The sequence below is a fragment of the Manacus vitellinus genome, unplaced genomic scaffold (genome assembly GCF_001715985.3).
Source record: "Manacus vitellinus isolate BGI_N305 unplaced genomic scaffold, ASM171598v3 scaffold_37_pilon, whole genome shotgun sequence".
Taxonomy (NCBI): domain Eukaryota; kingdom Metazoa; phylum Chordata; class Aves; order Passeriformes; family Pipridae; genus Manacus; species Manacus vitellinus.
The window spans coordinates 3,084,681-3,106,102 of NW_021940517.1; the positions used below are offsets into that span (position 1 = coordinate 3,084,681).

Below are 21,422 nucleotides of genomic sequence, written 5' to 3' on the forward strand. Positions count from 1 at the left end.
ATAACAAGATAAAGTTGTAGGCAGTGAGAAATCTCTGCATTTATGACTATTAAGAGAAACAAGTCTGATTCTCATATTTTCCAATGATTAGAATATTAAGATTTCAACTTCATCAAAACTTATCCCTTAGCCCTCTCCAAAACAAAGCACCCTTAGTACACAGCTTATAGCAAACTGAACTCTAGCAACGGTTCTTTTTTATTCAAACAGCAGCTTTTTAATTAACGTATAATCAGAGGGGAGATTTTAAGAATAAAACCTCATGCTGCCTTCAGTGAGGGGGCATCTTCCTCAGCAGGAGCTCAAAATAACTTTTAACCACAAGTCTCCTGTTGCTTCTAAAAATCTTTCAGTTTAATGTTCTGTCTTGCCTTTACAGTCTTCGTTTTACTTAGCTGTGATGGAAAAGGAAAATTAGCGTTAAGAAAAGTTACTTCAAAGTCATAAAAAGGCCTTCAGGGAGAACTGAAAAAATACTGGCTTTTTCCACACACCTTTCGTCTCAGGCTGGACCAGCCTCACATTCACCTTCCACTTCGCTTAACCAGGCAAGATCTATGTGGTGTGCTTGAGGGTTTCTCTCTGCCTGCTGGCATGGCCTCACTCTCACCCTCATAGGGTGGCACATATGAGCAGAAGGAGAGGTTTTCAAGTTCAACCTTTCCCTTACTTACCAGCTCCTTGCACTGAGAAGTGTCTACCTGAGTACTGAGACTTCGCAGGCAGTTCAGATGATAAGAAACCCGCAAGGAAATAAATTACTATTGCAATACCATATTGTAACAAGTATTTGTTTTTTGAGTCATTAATGCTGCCATTGGTTCCACTTCTGTAGAGCCAGGGGAACTTCAGAATTCTGAGGTGTAGCTCACAGTTATCAGGCAATAGCATCTGAGCAACAGAGGACACAAATCTAGTAATTACAGTGTAGCTCTTTTCATGGTTACTCTTCAGTAATACTATTAAGTAAGGCATCACAGTGCAAGCTCTTTTGTTGTATTTTTTTGGATTAAATTTTTTAAGAGACCACACATTATCACTTCAGGATGTCCAGGAACCTTCTGGCCAAGCTCAGCTGGTAGGAGTCCATCCCTTTCTCTAGCACAACTGAGGCATGGAAAATCCCTGGAAAAGGTGCAGCAAAAATTCTGTACTAGTGGAAGCTGCTTGCCTGTTTTAGCCCCACTGAAGTATAAAGAGCAAGGATTCTCTGACAAGGGTACAAACCAGCCTAAAGCCAGAAGTGGTGTGGATCATGCTGGTTAGACAGGTCTGGCAGCATCTGAAGGAGAACACCTCTGGTCCTGCTGCCTGCATTTGCTGTGTGAAGTGGCATGACATCTTTCTCTTTTGGAGCCATGAAAGCTGAAACCCTGATGACAGGGAAGCGAATTTTCCCTCCATCCTCACAAAAGGCAGTAGGTAAAGTTGGCATCATGTAACACCTGTAATATCAAAATTGAAAAAGTAAAACAACTCCCTGGACACACCTGGGCTGACAGTAGGTTGCTGTGTGAACTTGGACATGAGGAACACGTGCCATTGTAGAGCTGGGTGATGAAGATATTCTCAGAGACCTGGCTTGGCAGTGAATGCCAGTCTTGATGTCAATATAATAGAATTTTCCTTCTGTTGGAAAGGCTGAAGGGCATTCCTGAAGGACAGGTTGTTCCATGTGCCAGTTATAGCAGGGTGACCCAGGCACAACTGGCACACACGACACATCATGTCCTGCCAGGAAGGCATCATCTTACCTCTAGAACCAGGTCAATATGAGGCTTAGGGGGATCCTTTCCAGAGTTCACATGTCACTCTGGGTTAGTGTGGACAAACCTCAACCGTACGGGTGAGACCTTCCCTCTTGGTTGCGGATGGGAGTTACAATTCTCACCAAAAAGAACCCTTGTTCCACAAGCATAGGCAGGGGAGTTAAACTAGATCTAACTGTATTTAGGACCAAGGTCTGGGCTCTTCTTGCTGGCTTTTGCCTGACCCCTAAAAGTTGCCAGCTTTATCCAGTGAGTCCTCCCAGGCACACATGCTTTCCCCATCAGTAAAGAACATGTTTATGCTGCACAACACAATCATATAATCATATAATCATGGAACAGTTTGAGTTGAAAGGGGCCTTTAAAGGTCATCTAGTCCAATTCCCCTGCAATGAGCAGGGACAATACTATGAAGAGATGAGTAAGGTGCCACAGACATCAAAATAACTTACAGAAAGATAAATGGATACTATGGGGGCTGCACTGAGTCTGCCACCTGAACTATCTGGCATAGCTTTGCACTGGGTAAGGAAGAAACACTGCGAGATCTGTTAAAAAGTCTTGGCTTGCTGCAGATGGAGAAGTTTCCTCGACAAGGCTAAGAGCCGTAACAAAATTTCTGCTTTTCCAGGTTGTACTGGGTTTGTGTGGCAAGGTTTTGGTAGTGGGGGTGCTACAGCTTCCTCTGTATCCACCAGAACCAATGCCAGATGGCTCCAACACAGACACACCACTGGTCAAGGCCAAGCCTAGCAGTGATTGTGGTAAAGCCTCTGGGATAACACAACTAAGAAGTGGAGAAAGAAACCTTCACAAGAGCAACTGCAGACAAAGAAGATAGGAATAAGAACATATGAGAGAAACAGCTCTGCAGACACCCAGGTCATGGAAGAAGGAGGGGGAGAAGGTACTCCAGGTGCTGGAGCAGAGATTCCCCTGCAGCCTGTGGTGCAGACCATAGTGAGGCAGGATGTGCCCCTGCAGCCCATGGAGGCCCATGGTGGAGCAGAGATCCATCTGCTGCCCCTGGAGGACCCCACAACAGAGCAGTTGGATACCTGAAGGAGGCTGTGACACTGTGGGAAACCTGCACTTGAGCACACTCCTTGCAGGACGTGTGGCCCTGTGGAGAGAGGATCTCACTCTGTAGCACGTTTGCTGGCAGGACTTGTGACCCCATGTGGGACCCACGCTGGAGCAACCAGTTCCTGAGGGACTGCACCGTGTGGAAGGAACCCCCTTTGAAGCAATTCATGAAGAATTGCAGCCCATGGGAAGGATTTATGCTGGAGAATTTCATAGATAGACCACAGGAGTCCTCTCCCTGAGAAGGAAGCAGCGGCGGAAACAATCTGTGATGAACTGACCATGATTGCTTTTCCCTGCACCACTAAGGGAGAGGAGATAGAGAACTGGGAATAAAGTTAAGCTCTGGAAGAAGGGAGGGGTGGGGGAGGTGTTTGTAAGATATGTTTTACTTATCATTACCCTACTCTGATTTTGATTGGTAATAAATTCAGTAGTAATTGGTGTATCTCCTTGTCTGTATCTCAACTCATGAGCCTTTCCTTATATTTTCTTTCCAGTTGAGGAGGGGAATGATAGAGTGGCTTTGGTGGGCACTTGTTAACCAGCCAGGGTCAACCCACCACACAGCTGTAAAGTTCAAATCAATGCCAGAAATGATCTGTTGAACTGATTGAACTGATCAGTCCCTTTGTGCTATTGGTGCTGCCTGGCAGGAGATTTATACCTGCTTGGGCTAATCATCTACTGTTCTGCACTAGTCAGGCTCTTGCCCTATACTATCATTTCAGTAGATTTAGCTGTGCTGCTTGGTTCTCGGACATATCTGCCCCACAGCATTAGCAAGTTCCTCTCTTAGTGTGGGCTAGATTATATTTATGGAAACAAAACCATCATCTCTCAGAAGTGAGATGTAAGGACATGCTTGCATTCTCTGAGCAGCACAGAATTAATCAACAGCAATTGCCAACTTGCTGCTCCCGTGAGGAAATGATCAGTAATGTGCTTCCTGCTACTTTTTTTTTTTTACTTTTTTTTTTACCACCTCTAAAATCACAGCGGAAAAATCAATTTTTTCAAAGCACAAACCACCAGCAAGTGACTGCATGCATAAAGACCTAGAGATCAAACGATAACAGCAGCTGCCCACTTTTAGAAGGGAAGTGAAAAGTTAACTATCTGCTGCACTATGAATTCAGAGAGATATGTTAGCTGTGTACAGCAAAAGGTTCCGTGTCAGCCATCACTCTCCCTGTCATCTGCTTGGTACAACACCCCAGTGTGCGCTTCCTTTCCCTCCTAATCCACACAGAAATGCATGGGTATTTTCAACTCTCTTAAGGAACCAAGGTACAACTCTTCTGCAATATGAATTAAGTGCCCAGAACATTTAAAGCTTATTAAAACCAAAATGTTTTAAACATGTGCTTGATTATCTCACTAATCAACATCCGACCAGAGAGAGGATCTGTGATTAGGACACAACTTCCTTCCTACACCAGCATGCACAAGTGGCATCTCCGTGGTAACTTTAGGAACAGTGATTTCTGCTGTGCAGAAGACGTGGAAGCAGATTTTCCTCCTTGTAGAACAATCTCCTGTGGCAGTTTTTCTCTGGGTAGCCTCAGGTCATTGGTGTGGTTAGCGGTTACAGCCTACACTATGGTATAGAAGTAAAATGAGACAAATCATTGTCTCATTGAAGTGGTCAGACAACACCTCCTGTTCATCTTTACAACTTGTAAAATCACAGTCCATGTGCTGAAAAGCACTCTCTGGCCATCTCTGATCTGTATCCAGCCAAGGTAGCAACTGCATACTATGCAGACAAAAGTTCAAATTTCATTCTCCCATTTCATCATTTGTGGTTTTAGGTGGGAGCCAGGATCCCAGATGCCCTAACATTTCCCTACTAAGCAACCAATTGCATCATTAGCTATGCAAGTACCTTTTAAACTGTCTTTTAACTCTTAGGCCATGAAGCTTACTGCAAGAGAGATGGGACTGGGACATTCCATGGTGTAGGTCTCTTGTAAAAATAGTCATATAAAGAAAGTACAACTTTAAAAGAAATGAGTTCAATGAATTCAACGTTCTCAGGTTAAAATGTAAATGCTTGGGAGTACAGACTGATGACAGGCTTTGAGAAACTACTTTGGTAGTTATTTCAATGAGACATGAAACAGAGTGAGTGATTGAGTAAGCAAGAAAAAAATATTACCGCAATGGGTATGGTCTGACTACAGGATCAAAACCATAGAAATTATTTCAGCAATTGCATACTTAATTCTGCTTGTATCTTTGCCTTGTGTTTGCAGCATTTCTGAAATGGAAATTCACTTGTCCTCTACAGCCTAATGTAAATAAGTCATACACTGGCAGACAATTTAGCAGAACTTTCTCGCAGTAGACCATTGACTTCAGAAAGCAATAGTTATTTGGAAATATTTTGCAATATTTTGTCTTCTTTGTTCTGGTATACTTAATTTGAAAAAAAATTTTGATCCACTTTAGCAAGAGTCTGATTTTAAGATTTTCAGTGTAGCTGCTGTGTTAAGCTTGGTCTCATTTTGCCAAATTGTGTAAATCTTCCAGTAACATGGACTTGGTTTCATGGATTCATTGACCTAGATGGGATCAAGGAATATTGTCCTAGGTACTTCTGAAATATAGATCTTCACTGGGCTGGGAATACACAGGAATGAAACCACTTTTCCCATCAGAAAGGACACTTACAATGAGAGCAATCTTCTTGGAGAAAAGAAAATGTCTGGGTGATGTACAGTTGTATGCAAATCATTGCTCAGGTAGTGCAAAATAAGGGACTGTGACTTGTGTTATGCATTCATTCTTGGGTTCTCAGGAACAAACATGCATTTTCTGCTCTATAAAACAATTTCTTGTGGGCAGAGAAAGTAGATAAGCGAGATTACAACCTGGCATATTCATTCAATTGGCCCTTGGCAGTACAGGGTTTGTATCATTCCGTTAATCACTATAGAGGTTCATTGCTTCTGGCATAACCTTGGGATATACTTTCACTGGAAATGGTTCTTAAACCTCTTTAACATAAGCAGCCGAAGGGTTATCTGTAGGAAACAGACCAGATGCAGCATGATCAGATAAAAGTTGTTTCTTAAAGTAAAAACCCATGATTTCAATAAAACAGATTTTTCCTTCAGAATGCCTTTAGCTATCCCAGAAACATTTTAATGAAAAATTGAAATGTGTTAATTGGAAAAACCTGGTCTTATGTCTCATGGGAGTTGTTGTTTCTTGTGAATTCCAGTCCTTTTCTTGTGTAAGCTCCTGTGAGTCCTTAGACCATGGAATGACTTTACTCACTGTCTACTTTCTCTGTCCAAAGCTGGGAAACCTAATCTGATTGATAAGCTCAGATTGCAAAAGAGAATAAAACATAAACAACCATATAATAACTCAGCTGTGCATTTTGGTGCATTTTATAAACTGGTATTTTTACTATAACAATTTCCATCAAAAATATGACAATTTTTTGTTTGAAACTTTGGTTTATCAACATTTTCTCCAAGAGAATAAAATATCTTTAACCAGTTATTCTGAATTCAGTGATTATCAGTGGAAGGATACACTTACTGCACTTTTTGCTTCTTTCTGGAAGTCAGGCCAGCTACAAGCTAGGCTGTTTTTAAGTGATTCTGCAGTGAAGCAGAGGAGTGCTCTGAGTATGACCGTGCTCCTTCTTCAAAAATTCCATGTTTATTCTGACAAGAAATCACCTCTGAATCTTGACCATGACCAGCAAACTGTTTCCCATCCATTTTTTTTACTTTCCCTTCATTTTCAAATTAAATAGCAAGTGCGTTGGCGGAAGAAAACTGATGGATTTTGATGTCTTACAAATGCAATCATATCTTGGGCTAGAGGTGAGACCTAAGCACTGATTATGCAGGCTCTCTCCTTCCCAAGTGCTCTCTTTACAACCACTACCCATTTAACCTCCTGAGCTCTGTCTGCTCCTGTGGAAAAAAGCCTCTATAGAAGGTCTTTAGGAGGGCTCTGTCTTCTCTAAAATGTTTGACAGAGGTGATTGAGTAAGTGCAACTTTGGTGGATGCTAGTCAATGTGGAATGGATATCAGTCACTGACACCTCATAATGTATATTATGAGAAGGGCTGCACACAAGAGGATAATGGAATCAGGTGGAAGGGAGGTTGAAAATGGGAACCAAAAAGATCAAAGAGGAAGCAAGGGAGTGATGCTACAAAATGTATGCTGGAAAAAAAATATGAAGACAACAGGAGATGGTAATAAGACAAATCTAGAAAAGCTGAACAAAGAAAGGGGAAGAAATAGGGAGAACAAAAAACTAAATACAGAACTACCAAAACCAGACAGGGTTTTGACATGTTTGACAGGGAGTGAAAAGCCAGATGCAAACAAAAAGAAGGCAAGTTTCATAGAATTAATGAAAAAATATATATTGACAATGTAGGATGGTCATGTTAAAAAAATTAAGTAGGTAACGCAAACAGCTTGAATGTAAATACATAGTTTACATTGTATAGTCCAAAGTAGCGATGAAGAGATCAGAACCTCAGCTGAGGCCAGATTTTTGAGTCAGATTAGACTGATCTAAATTTAACCAAAGGAACATGAAAGCAGGATGGAACAGTATGTAGGGAGCATGCTGCCTTTGTTTTAGACTCAAAAAAGGCGACCTACTGAGTTATTCCAGAAGAAACATGTGGATTCTGGAATAACTCAGACAGTGGTTTTGTTTTCCTTATCTTTAAATATTTTCTTTCCTTAATTAGTGGTGGCAGAAAACTAACATGTGGTGAGACTTGAGAAACCACAATAACCATATTAGCTAAATGAGACTAGGTTTCCTTTCTGAGCTCTAACATATGAACAAAACCTAGCTACATGTGAGGGCTTCATTTGCATAACATGCGGATTATCAAATAGTTGTGTTAAAGAGAAAAAACTCCTTCCACTTGCCACAGTTGAAGGTGAAGCACAAAGCATCTGTAAAGAAGGCTGGCTGGACTTCGTAACTGGATTAAAAGAAAATGTGTTGAGAACGTAAGTGTGACTAGTTACCTTGTATTAATTTTGGCACTCACCAAATGGTGAATTTTTCGTCTTCTGAAAGACTGTTATTCATGATGGATATTGAATATATTGCAGAGTAAAAGCACAAGATACATTTAAATTAGAAAACACCTGAATATGGAACGAGATGAGCAATAGTTTTTGTAATGGATAAACTAAAACTCTGATTTATCTTTTAATTAGCTATTAAAGTTCTGATTTATATTTTGATGACTCCCATTCCATGAAATATTGTTGATAATATTCTGCTGCTTTGCAGACTAATCTGATGGTATTCCAAAAGTAGGTTGTTGTCTGAGAGAGATGTTACAAGCTGTTACTAGCAAAAGTGCTTGTTTGAATATGGATTAAAGTCATCATAGACTTGATGATTTGAAGTGACATATGTTTTTGGAATAGAAAGAGATTTTTCTACTTCTATTACTCATTTGCTGGTTACATGACTACCATGGCTTAGGTTTGTCTTTGTGTAATGAAGTTTGCTTTGCAAGACATAGATCCATCTGTTCACTCACAAAGTTATGAGAAAGAAGCACTTGAAGGGTCCTTAAGGTTCATTCACTGGGTATGGTCAGTGGAAAGCAGCACCATACTTAAGCTTCTAGGGAGCCACTGCTATTGTGATATGCTCAATTTTGAAAAGAAGATGAGTGAGCAGAACATCTATCAACCTGCATTTCTTTAGGTCCAGTATTCTATTAATTTAATCATATCTTACAATCTTACAAGGTTGTCTGTATTTATGTCTCTAATAGGATTACAAACACAATTTCTAAAATAAATAAGGAGTTTGAAGGCATTTTTTTGCTATTTTTTTTTCTTTTCTTCCTCTCCTCACAATGCAAACATCTAAGTCGCCATCAGAAACCCAGGTCTGGAAAAGAACTATTTATAGGTTTTAAAATTCAGGATTCATAAAATGAAATATTTTCCTGTGTAGTTACAATTAACTTTGACAGCAGACCTGAGCAACATGCACACAAACAGCAAATGTTTGTGCCAAACAGGCAAATACGATTACATTTTACTTCACCTGGGCATTTACATTTTGCGTTAGCAGTTCAGGCCAAAAATTTGGATTATGTGCACCTTGATATATAACAGATTATTATTTTTTCTTCTAAAACAGCTATGAATCAATTTGGTAATTATTACTTTTCTCAGTTTCACAGTTTTACTCTAAGCGATCTTGTTGATTTAAATGATTAATGTTGAAACTACTTATCTGCATAACAATTAGTCCACCCTTTACAAAAACAGGTCATTATTCAGGATGTGTTCTGAGCACAGTGGCAATTAACACCCTACTTTTTATGATTCTAATTCTAGCTTGATTATTTTAAAAATAATATCATTACATAGGTAGCCTAATTAAAAAATTAATAAAATATTTGCCTCCAGTTTGCACGTTTTCAGCATGGAAACATTTTCTTTTACATAAAAAAGCAGGTTATTCTTATTGCTTGTCAGAAGGGAGTGATGATTATTTCAGTTTAACTCTGTACCTTTAACTAATGCTGTTATTTCTTGTTTTTCAAATTAAAGTGTTGAGGCTGACGGTAAATGTGCCTGGGGCAGCCACAATAGAATGTAACAGAATCATATATCCTCTTTCACCTGACCTACAGACAATTTTTTTTCTGGTAAGTACTAAAATAAAATAGGTAATATGTAATGCACATATGTGTGATGAATGCAGTAAAGTGAACATGTAAGTAGGATTGTACTTACAAAGGTGGACTATTCTTAAAAGTATTTGTTGACTGAATTTTTTTCCTCATAGAAAAATTTCTTTTTTGTTCTGTCTGTCTTTATTCGCTGTATTTTGCTTGTATAATTCAAATAATATTTTAAATAATTCTTAAGACTGTGGTTTAGTCTTACCTTTGAGTACTCACATACTGCTTTCAAAATAAAAAGAAATGTGACAATGTGGATAAAGTGGAAAAAAAGTAAGCTAAAAAACGCAAGGCTTATATATTTAATATTAAGAACATAAGTGTTTTTGAGGGCACATGCATAGACATTTGCCCATATGTAGTACATAAGTGATGTTAGAACACACACAACACTGTACATACATGGAAATCTATTTTTTTATATTTACCTAAGACATTAAGGCTAAATAAAGACATAAATGTGCAGATTATAAATTATAAAGATGTTTACTGAGTGTTAGAAAGATTTAAGTCGAAAAGAAAATTGTGTTTATAAGAATTCTGATTCAACTTTCTCAGTAGCCAGTGCATCTTCTTAATAACTTCAGCGGATGCCATTTCAAATTCTAAAAAGGAAGTCAGCTCAATAGATTTAAATCAAGTCTGAATCTGATCTCTGCAATTCTGATTTCAGTTTGAGTCCTTTGCTACTACCCTCATACCAACCATCCTCAGGAATCTTTTGCTGGACAGTGGAAGTAATTTTCTGAATAAATGTGTGGCTGGTGGTGCCTTTGTGAATTCCTGTAGAGCCAGGGAGACTATACAGCTCTCCTGTAATGAATAGCTGCTGTTCCCTGTAGGCTCTCTGCTGAGCTCTTCTGAGAACTAAACAGCCTTTTCTTGGTTTTAATCTGAAGAGATCTCCCTTCTTAGCCCTCCTTGTAGGCTGCATAAAACACCTGTGCTCACTTTCTTCTAAATGCCTTCAACCAGTAATCTTCCTTCTATACCTTATCCTTAATGTTTGGGAGTGACTTTGTCTAAGTGGAATGAAAAGTGACTTTTACAGAGAAGATATGCTGTCAGGCTCTCTTTGTATATTTTAACCACGTAAGTCTCAAAAAGATATGAATGGTAGATACCTAGAATGGTGTTTTTCTTGCAACAATAAAATAACAGTTTCTAAAATGATAACCTAGACAGGTACCCCTTTAGTGCTGTCTAACTGAAAAGTTACTGCAGTTGCAACCAAGTGCAAGGCCACTGTCTGGCTGGATGAGATCAGAGAGTGTAAAGCAGCAGATGGTGACTAGAGTCGTGCAGAGATGGGCTAGAGGACCACAGCCCCAGGTGAACTGCACAACTTAACCTGCTTGCCTTTTACATCTCTGTAAGTCTGAGAGACACCTTAAGTTGTCTAAAATTTGTTTCAGAAGGTGTTCAAGTACTTTCAGGCTGTCATATTCCTGCAGCTTCTAAAAATCAGTTTCCAAAAGCCAGCAGAGGAAGCTGGAGAGGTGGTTAAAGATTTGTCTAAAGGGCAGGAAATTCAGAGAAGCTGTGATGCCTTACCAACATTGTGTAGTACATGTAGTATATCTGCAACCCTCTGTTGTAAGCCAGCATCCCCACATGAGTCATTCTCATTATGCTTTTGGGGAGTGTTCTGTCCTTTCCCTCCTGCAACTTCCCAGTTATATCTGGACTTCATCTGTCCCATTTTCACAGATTATCTGTCTCTCTCTCTCTTTCAAAATTAGGTAATTCCCAACCAGGAAAGTTTTACTTGTCTAGACTTAAAGTTGACCCATGTGCTCTTACTAATTAGTAGCACAGCTTAGCAAAAAGCAGACAAACTCTAGATAAAACTGCCATTTACAACCTTAGCATGGGACCTCATGTCATCCAGTCCTTGAAACTACTTCATTGCTGATAGGTGCAGTTCTCACGGAGCAGCTGATGCAAAAAACAGAAGGACTGAACTCATGCAGGGGAATGCTGAGGAATTAAATCTCCTGCCCATGGGTTCCTGCATGAGGTCGAACAAGTCATTTAAGCCCACCTTTGCACATGTGGCCACCAATGACATGTTCCCCGTCTTATTTTTGTGTGACTTTAGAGTCTGATCTGATTTGCAGAAGTTTGAGCTTGCATGCAACCAGTCAATGAATTTAATTCTTAACACAACTGAAGGCCTTTGTAATTCTAAGCACTCTTAAAAGTGATGCTGAGAGCAGTAGGTGTCTCAAACTGAACATCTCAAGTAGATACTTATATTCTAATGACTCAGTGCTCAGGTTCTTTTCTTGTAAATAAATGTAGTAATACCTCCTCACCACAAGGTGTTGTGTAAATTAATTAACATTTGTAAAATAGTTAGGCATCACAGTGATAACAGAGAAAACAAATTACTTTCATAGAGTGCAGTATACAACACTGCACACTGAACACTGCACTCTAAATCTGTGCACCAAACACAGACAAAACACTAGTGCTCAGTCTGTTCGTCCATTGTGTACTATCTTCTACACTATAGGAAGATATCATTCTGGCACTCTTCATTTACCTCACTAGTGTAATAAAAAAGAGAAAGTAATGTGATATTAAAAGTGCTGAGATGCACTGATAAAATGCCAGAGTGGAAAAAAAAGAGTCTGTCTTATATTACTGTTATGAAGCATACTAAGGTAGCGCTGTTTATTTGTTCCATATTTCCCTCAATACACTGATTGCCATTGTCACACAGAATTTCTGAATGTAAAATTTAATTTACTCTGATTTTTTGTGGTGCAAATTCAATGTGAAGTAAGAGTCACATATTTTCATACATCATTCATTACCCTATGAATAAACATTCAATGTATAAGATTGTGCTCTTAATGGTACTGATACAAACAATCTATTTTCTAAAATTGTACATTCTGCTGCAGAGATGTGTTATTTGCCGAGATGCTCTTGTGAATTGTTGATATAGTTGAAGTGATGAGATTCTGTTTAGATTAAATGTTTTATTTTCAATTGTGTTTTTTTACTTGTTCACATTTCTTGTGCTGGTTTACCAATCCAGTCTATTTCATTTTGTTTTCAGAAATCCTTGGGAAAGTATTTTGAAGTTCTTCTCAACATATTTTTCTGTGAAGTGTACTGCCAAAATGAATTTTGTAAGCACTTAATTGATAAACTGTATTAGTACATCAATAAAGCAATGAATCTGGAAGTCCCAGTTCTTTGAGACTGCAGATCCAAACATCCTAATTTCAGGATGTTTCAGGAGTGATAAGCTGAAGAGGGTTCTGGTAGCAGAGTTCACTGTCAAAGACCACTGTTTATTGGGTTTGCACACTTTTAATGTAACTACAGGTTTGGTGTTTGTAGTGCAGGTAACTCTGTCTCAGGCTAGTTATCCTGGATTGCCTTTCTAGCTGAGTAGAGAAAAGTACTCATTTTTGGGCCTGATTTAGTCAAGCTACATTAGTGTGATATGAATAACATGCTAGAAAGGTCTATTCCACTTCCTTGATGGTAAAGGAAGACTAGACCCCTACTTCAACTTCAGACTTTTACACTCTGGAGTCTTCTGTGAGTTTTGTGACAGCAGACTAGTCCTTTCTGCATAATATATTTAAATATGGAGACCTTTGGGACAACCAAAAAGATTACTTCCACATTCATATTTTAAGTATGAGTTTATGAAATGTCCTAGACAGTTCTTACAAGTCTCCTCTGCAGCATTAAATGCATTTGTAATTGTGGTGTGTGGTTGGTCATCTATCGTGTTTCTACTATATAAGAATTAAAGATTAATATCTTCATCTAATAACTGTTGATCTCCTTTTTTACAGACAGGCCTTGATACCACAGATTATCCCAATTATCCAGACTATTCAGACTATCGTTCTCTAATCATGCAACCTTGTTCTAAGCTGGGAGTCAGGAACTTCACAAAAGCATTTCTGCCAGTTGCATATTCATTGATTTGTATCATTGGCCTCGTTGGTAACATCTTCGTGGTGATGACCTTTGCTTTATATGAAAGAACCAAGTCCATGACGGATGTGTACCTCTTCAACATGGCCATAGCAGACATACTGTTTGTTCTCACTCTTCCACTGTGGGCAGTGAATTATGCTGCTAATGAATGGATTTTTGGTGATTTCATTTGCAAAATTGCTCGAGGTATCTATGCAATCAACTTCAGCTGTGGCATGCTGCTTTTGGCCTTTATCAGCGTGGACCGGTACATTGCTATCGTACAGGCTACAAAGTCGTTTAAACTCAGGGCAAGAACACTCGCATATAGTAAACTCATTTGTTTGGCTGTGTGGGTATCATCAATTTTAGTCTCTAGTTCCTCTTTTATTTACAGTGAAAGTTACACTTTCTCTATCAATGAAACCAAAGAGATTTGTGATCACAGATTTGACAAAAAGTCTGAAAGCAAAATGCTGAAATCATTGCTGTTGTGGTTACAAGTTGGATTTGGATTTTTTATACCTTTCATATTCATGTTTTTTTGCTACACCTTCATTGTCAAATCCTTGCAACAAGCTCAGAATTCCAAAAGAAACAAAGCAATCCGTGTGATCATATTAATTGTAGCTGTTTTTCTAGTTTGCCAGGTACCTTATAACATTATTCTTCTTGTGACAGCTGTAAACATGGGGAAGATAGACAAATCTTGTGAAAATGACAACATATTGGCTTATGCAAAATACACCACTGAAGTCATAGCATTTTTACACTGTTGTGTGAACCCTGTGCTCTACGCATTTATTGGAGTGAAGTTCAGAAGTTATTTTGTGAAGCTAATGAAGGACCTATGGTGCAAGAGGTACAAGAAATACAATAAACGTAGTTCAAAGACAAGCTCTGATACTTATCATTCAAGACAGACTAGTGAAATTCTGACTGACTCTGGATCTTCTTTTACTATATAACAGACTTTGAACAACATTATTACTGAAGGACTCTTCTCACTGAGTAAGCCAAACCAGTGTCACTGTGCATGTGACAGCAAGTCATTTGAGCTTCTCTGTGCTTATATGGGACCTTCCATGATCTACAACTCCTTTCAGGAAACCAATTAAGATAAAAGAATAACACTGTCCTGTGTAAAACTGAAATCTTATTCACTTCTCTTAATGCTCTTCTGAAGTACATTCTCTCAGAATTTTAGGGTAAGTGAAGTTTACAGAGGAAGCCTCCTCATTTTGTAAGGGAAAATTGCACCTCATCTGTCCTGCAACACTGAAATGTCCCCAGAGTAATAAGTAAATGAATAAGGTTATGTTCAGGCTCATTCTTACATTTATATCTGTTAATTACTTCTACCTGTAAATCCTATTTAAGTGTAAGTCTCCACTGCGCTTATATTGCAGACAAGTCATTTGTGACAATACTAACCCATTTTGAGCAAAGCAGAGCAAGGAAAACAAACAGAGAAATTAAGAAAGAGGCTCAAGGCTGCTGACAGAGCTGGGCTTAAGTGTTTGTTCTTGTAAATATTTGGCCAGTTCTATACTCCACCTGCTCATCAGGACTTGCCTATATTAAGGCTGAGGCTGTTCAAAGCCAACAGTGACACATCTTCTAAAGAGAATATTAGGAAAAAAAAGAAAATTATTATTTAAAGAGAATACCAAAATACCATCAGAAAGGTTTTCTGACATCTCCTGATATATCTTCTGAACAGAGAATGGAGTTTTGCTTAAGAGTTTCTTCTCTTTGTTTGGCACAGGATTCAGGTGCTACAATCTAACAAAGCTGATAATCTGGTGAATGCCTCTTTGTGAAAAGTTGTCTCTTTCTAATGTGGCAAACTGTCTGGAACTGCAACTATTCCAACACTTTTTGTTGGAACAAAATATGATTAATTTCTTTGTATTTAGCTACTGTTCGCAAAGTTTCCTTGGGAATAGATTTACTAGCTCAAATATGCATATATATGCATATGACTCACTATGAATATAGGAATATTTATGAATATAATGAATGCAATTATTTTTATCCAGACATGACTTTTCAGCAAATCCTAAGTGGATCTTAGTTGATCTTCTGCTCATTGAGTGAGCTTCACCACACTGTAGCAGTCATGGTGGGATAGTGAGGTAGATAGGAGCAGAAGGTGAACGACACGGGGTCAGGATTAGAGGACAGAAGAGGATCAAGATCCATTGAGGAAACACACTGATGTGGCACACAAAGCTAGTACTGCTTTGGCTGCTGCAAGCCATCCTTCTTTCCACTGCAGTGTGAGGTTTTTAAATATCAGTGCCAGATATGATAAAAATTGCATAAATTTGTCATTACCAAATAGCAATGTAGGCAAAAGTATAATAGAAAATTATGTAATTACATGTGCATGTATTTTGTGTACACAGAAATTATGATTTTCTGGAAGGGAATTCAACAAATAAAATATGTAACTGAAAAGGGAAAAATTGCCTCAGATTTAAGAGTTTCTTTCTACATGTATTGCCGTGAAACATTCTCTTATTTAGTGCAAAACCTCTCATATCTGAATGGTGCAGCATCTGTCCATCTGAGACTGCCTGAAGGATTGTACCTTAGAGCAGGAAGTCCAGGGCTGAAGGAGCTATGGCAGATCTTGGGCAAAACCTTTCAAGGCTCAAAAGCATATTCCCCACCTCCTGCAGTCCTACTTCCATGCCTGCGTTGGCCTTTATCCACTGACCAACCCAAGCACTGCTCCAGTGAGGTTAAAGGGCAAGGCAGCAGCCAAGAGGCAGTCGCTGACCTGTCATTGTCCCGGTCCCACCAGAGGAGGCTTGCTGACAGAACATGGGAGAGGGCAGGGCAAGCGTGCCATAACCTTTGTGAAGTGTTTGTTTCCTGGCTGAAAGATCATCCTCCTTCAGGGGTGAGGGGGAAGAGAGGAAAGCTGGGTCCCACAGACCAGGGCCTTCCCCAGAGAGAGGGGTCTCTGACCTGACTGCCTCACAGGTCACCAGCCCCTGGTAACTGTGAGGGACCCACGTGAATTGAAAGTGATGGTGGAACATCTGCCTCAGGTGGGAACAGGCGCAACCTCCTGGATGCTGGATTGTGGGGGGGGAAGTGCTCACTGGAAATTACACTGAAAGGTAGAAAATGTACCTAGCCTCTCTCCGATATTTGGGGGAGAGAAGTGCTGCTGAGGGAAGAAAAATGTGGTACACGTACGTGACTAAAACAGCTTTTGGGCTACGAATTGTGCTGGTGTCAAGGCCTTGACAAAAGTCCTGTTCGAGGTGCAGCTGAAATCTTGATTGCTATGACTGACCACTCTGTCTCTGGGAAAAACAGGGGTAAAGGACAGTGTGGACTCCTGTGGTGGTTTAACATGGATAACTGCCAAGTACTCACTGCTTTATCATTCCCCTCCTCAACTGGACAGGGAAGAGAAAATATAATTAAAGGCTCATGAGTTCAGATAAGTGCAGGGAGAGATCACTCACAGATTACTATCATGGAACTTGGGCAAATTAGTTGAATTTATTACCAGTCAATTTCAGAGCAGGATAATGAAAAGTAGAACAAATCTTAAAAACATCTTATTCCCAACCCTTCCTCCTTCCCAGGCTTAACTGTTCCCAGTTCTTTACCTCCTCCCCTGCAGCAGCGCAGGGAGACAGGGAATGAGGGTTACAGTCAGTTCATCACATGTTCTTTCTACCACTGCTTTCCCCTCAGGGAGAGGAATTACTCCCCTACTCCAGCGTGGAATCCCTCCCACAGGAGACAATCCTCCATGAACTTCTTCAACACGAGTTCTTCCCACAGGCTGCAGTTCCTCATGACCTGCTCCAGCATGGGTCCCTTTCTATGGGTTGTAGTCCTTCAAGAAAAGGCTGCTCTAGTGTGGGTCTCCCACATGGTCACAAGTCCAACCAGGAAACCTTCTCCAGCATGGCCTCTGCACTCCCTGGGTCCTGCCAGGAGCCTGCTCCATTGCTGGCTTCCTATGGAGTCACAACCTTCTTTTGAACATCCACCTGCTCTGATCTGGGACTTCTCCAGGGACTGCAGAGCAGAGTGGGTCTCTGCTCCACTGTGGACCTCTGTGGGGTGCAAGGGGAAAGCCTGCCTCGCCATGGTCTTCATGCTGCAAGGAAATCTTGGTTCCACTGCCTCAGATATCTCCTCCCCTTCCTACTTTGCTGACCTTGGTGTCTGCAGAGTTGATTCTCACATATTCTCATTCCTGTTTTCTCTGTCTGCAATTACTTCTGCACAATAACTTTTTTTCCTACTTAACTTTGTTATCCTTCTTAACTATGTTATCCCAGAGGCTTTGCTACCACCACTGATTGGCTTGGCCTTGGCCAACAGTGGATACAATCTTGGAGGAGCCGGTTGGCATTGGCTGTGTCAAGACATGGGGGAAGCTTCTCAGAGCAACCACCCTTATAGCCCCCTTGGCTGCCAGAACCTTTCTCTGCAGTGGAGGACAAGAGTCCCACTGCTCGATGTCCAGCAGCAGGTGGCCGTAGTGGCAGACTGGCCAGCAGATGTGGCTGGTGGGCCCTCAGATATTGTCATTCTTTTGGTGGCCAGGTCAGCAGAACCAACATGCGAGCTAGGGGCTGATGTTGGTAGTTCAGGGCATGAAAAGAGCACAGATTTAGAGGAACCTGGGAGCTTGGGAAGTTTGTGTTCCTTTTACTGCTTGTGGAGTAATGTTGCTATTGTAAAATTGCTATGCATGCTGCATTTTATTATGATTTTCATGTTGTGGTAACTGTGCATAACAAGCACATTGCAAGATTTTCTTTTTTGTTGAGTGTGTCCCATCTGGGATTTTTGGAAAGAAAAGACTTGATTTCACAGAGGTTCTCATTTCCCATCATATTTAAAGAGAGAAGGATACATACAGTGTTGCGTCATGTCTTACACACAGAAGATGTGGCTGATAAGTTTTGAGAAGTTGATTCATATCTTCCTCCACCTGCGGACTGGGGCTGCATTGTGGTACTGCCTGCACATACAAGGTCTGCTTGTTAGTGGGTTCCATGCTGCTTTTGGTGGGTCCATGGTGGGTGGCCCTGCTTTACACTTCCCATTCTAGCAGTTCAGAAGGAGGTAGGTCATCAGTGCAAGCTGTTAAATAAAGGCACAACATCTCAGTGCAGATAGTCTAAAGCTAAATCTGTTTTCTGACATATATAATCTTCACTTAAGAGTTGGACTTGATGATCCTTGTGGGTCCTTTCCAACCCAGAATATTCTGTGAAACTTGCCATATGAAAATCTTAAAAATGGATCTAAATTATTATTCATCTCCCCATAAAAATGGCAACTTTCTTCCCATGGTATTTAAATTTCATGTTCTGTCTATTTGTATATTAATTTTCTTAGAAGCATGATCCCTATAAGCTGGTGAGCCTACAAGAGAGTCACAGTGGACAGACAAGATCAAAGTCATTTGGGCCTTGTGAGTAGCAAGGAAAGGCAAAGGAAAGAAAATGAAAATTATAGGTAAAGGTAGGTAACAGTTGGAGATTGTGAGTGGTGACTGAAAGAAACAGTCTAGAGAGGAACATTTTTGTTATGGAAGGTTATTAATAATGATTAAGTACATAGCAGATATAACTCTGCTTTGAATCTTTGTAGGGCAATCTTGTTATTTGCAATTGTGGAAACTTTGGGGAAATTTTCTTGTGACTGAAGCAAAAAATGGTACTTGAAGCTTTAAGAATTTGGACACAATTGGGAAAATTTTAGATTAAGTGAAAATGATAACAGTTTCAAAATGTCAAAACAGTTTGTCTCATGAAGCATCAAAAATGTTTTGATATTTCTGATTATTTTTCAGATACTATAATAAGTGCCAAGGAAATTATTGCACAAAACCACTGAAAGTGGTTCAGAATCTGCTTTTTTATGTTGCTGCCAAGTAGTAATCAGGGTATTCCCTCCAACCACCTCCTGTGGTAGAAGGCATCAAGCCACTACCATCACTTCTGACTTAAGAGCTCATACCCTCTTTGAAACAGTCTATCCAAAGTACAGCTGGAAAAAAAAAAAAGAAGAGAGAATATTTCACCCTTAAATTGTCCGACACCAATAGATCTTATTTCTCCTCTGGACGATGAAAGTTGAAGGTCCTTCAGGCTGAAGAGGGAATTAAATGACATCTCTAGTGTGGGTGAACAACTCAAGACCTGGCGGTAATGATGTGACCACTACGCAAAGTGTTGTTCTCCAATCTGCTTCAAGCATAGTTCAGGTCCTTTTAGGATGAGTTCCTTAAAAAAAAATTCTTCATTTTTGATTGAATGAACTCCATTATCTAACCTGAGTTGAAAAGTGTCTAGGTTTTATTTACTCAAGAAAACAAAATCTAGTAGTTAAAAAGTTATTTTGATGGTGAAAATTTTTATCCACAGAGTCAGGATTCCTTTCCCTACAAACCAAAAAACCCACTGCCTGTACAATTTTCTAGCTGATATCCATAGTCAGTTTTCTTTGGATTGATGGTATCTTGTAACCCAGTTGTATATCCTCATGCACCATTCATATTTCTAACAAAATCCTCACCTTTCATTTATTTTCATTGTCTTTTTGTTAGAAATATATATTAAATTACTCTCTTATCAATTTGGTCTATATGTATTAGGCTGAGCTAAACCAGTCAAACTAATATTCTTCTATCAAAACTTTCTGAAGCTCTTATTTCTTTTTAGTATGGCTTTGTCGTTCCTAGACATTTATTTTAGTTAATACAAATTAATGTATTGATATGTATTTAATCTCTACTAACTGGAATTAATTTATAAATTTGTAATTCACTGAGGATTAAGGGAAGTAGAGGACACTTATCTTCTTCCTTTTTCTGTAAGAAATACTTGCTGAACACTGAAGTAAAAATTTTTCTTCAAAATAAGAAATATATGAACTTGATTTATGCCAACCACGGACAACCATGATGCTTCAGTAAAACACACAGTAGTATTATTTGTGAGGAATCTGTGCTTAGTCCTATCTCATGGTTGGGAATTATAAAGTAAAAAAGCTATCCAATTACGAGAAATTTTTTTTGTTTGACTTTGTTGATTTCTGTTTGTTTGTTTGTTTCTTTCTTATCCTACATTGGATCATTCAGCTATGGTTTTATTGTGGTTTATGGTCCCATTTCTGAAAAACTTTTACAGAAATATGGAGCCATTAAAGCAGTTACAAATGGAATTCTACTTGCTGTCACAGATTTTCTTCACTTAGCTTTTTGCTATTCAGATTCAAACCTGTTAATTTCTTGTAGGTATCAGATCAAGCTTTGCTTCTATTCCATGTGATTTGTTATTATTTTTTGCTAGTATTAAATATGTTTGTATAAAAATGATCTCTATGTTCTGTATTCAATTACAGAAATACAGAATGGAAGTGAAAAAGAAATACTAAGATACAGAAAATGTACTGTTGGGTAGAACACATGAATGCTGAGTACTTATAGTTGATGGTTTGATTTCTAAGAGAGATCCATTTATTAAACTTAAAAGAGTCTTATTAATGCATCTCAGGTAAATTATGATGTATTTTAACCATCTGTCTCATAAAATTATAATAGAAAAATATAAACACCTTTGTATTTATTTTTCTGATTCAGATTCAAAACAGATTCAGCTCATAACAACAGTGGTAAAAATTGTACTGTTTTCAGAGGCGTTTCCCAGTTTATGTAATTTTCAGATCAGTGGTTATGTATGTTGGTTTTAAACTTCAAAAGCAACTGCTAGTAATAAAGAACAGTATCAGCAGGGATAGAAATAGTCAAAACAGATATTGAAGGACCTGGTGTACCTTTTACATTGTAGTTAATTTGGCATAAACAGTGTCTCTTGTGTGTACTCTGGGATTTTCATAAAAACA

General features: G+C 39.2%; 2 protein-coding genes across 2 annotated transcripts in view; both read left to right on the forward strand.

The window, feature by feature from the left end:
- Window positions 1-12,706: 12,706 nt before the first annotated feature.
- On the forward strand, window positions 12,707-14,491 carry CCR6 (C-C motif chemokine receptor 6). The gene is made up of 2 exons (XM_018077349.1): window positions 12,707-12,715; window positions 13,397-14,491. Exons 1-2 carry the CDS (start codon window positions 12,707-12,709, stop codon window positions 14,489-14,491), a joined length of 1,104 nt encoding a protein of 367 aa, XP_017932838.1.
- A 3,440-nt stretch (window positions 14,492-17,931) lies between these two features.
- LOC108640540 (centromere protein J-like) overlaps window positions 17,932-21,422 on the forward strand; it is a 43,307-nt gene continuing 39,816 nt past the window's right edge. The window contains exon 1 of the mRNA XM_018077350.2: window positions 17,932-18,110. Within this exon, the coding sequence (XP_017932839.2) occupies window positions 17,932-18,110 (179 nt within the window). The remainder of the gene's footprint in view (window positions 18,111-21,422) is intronic.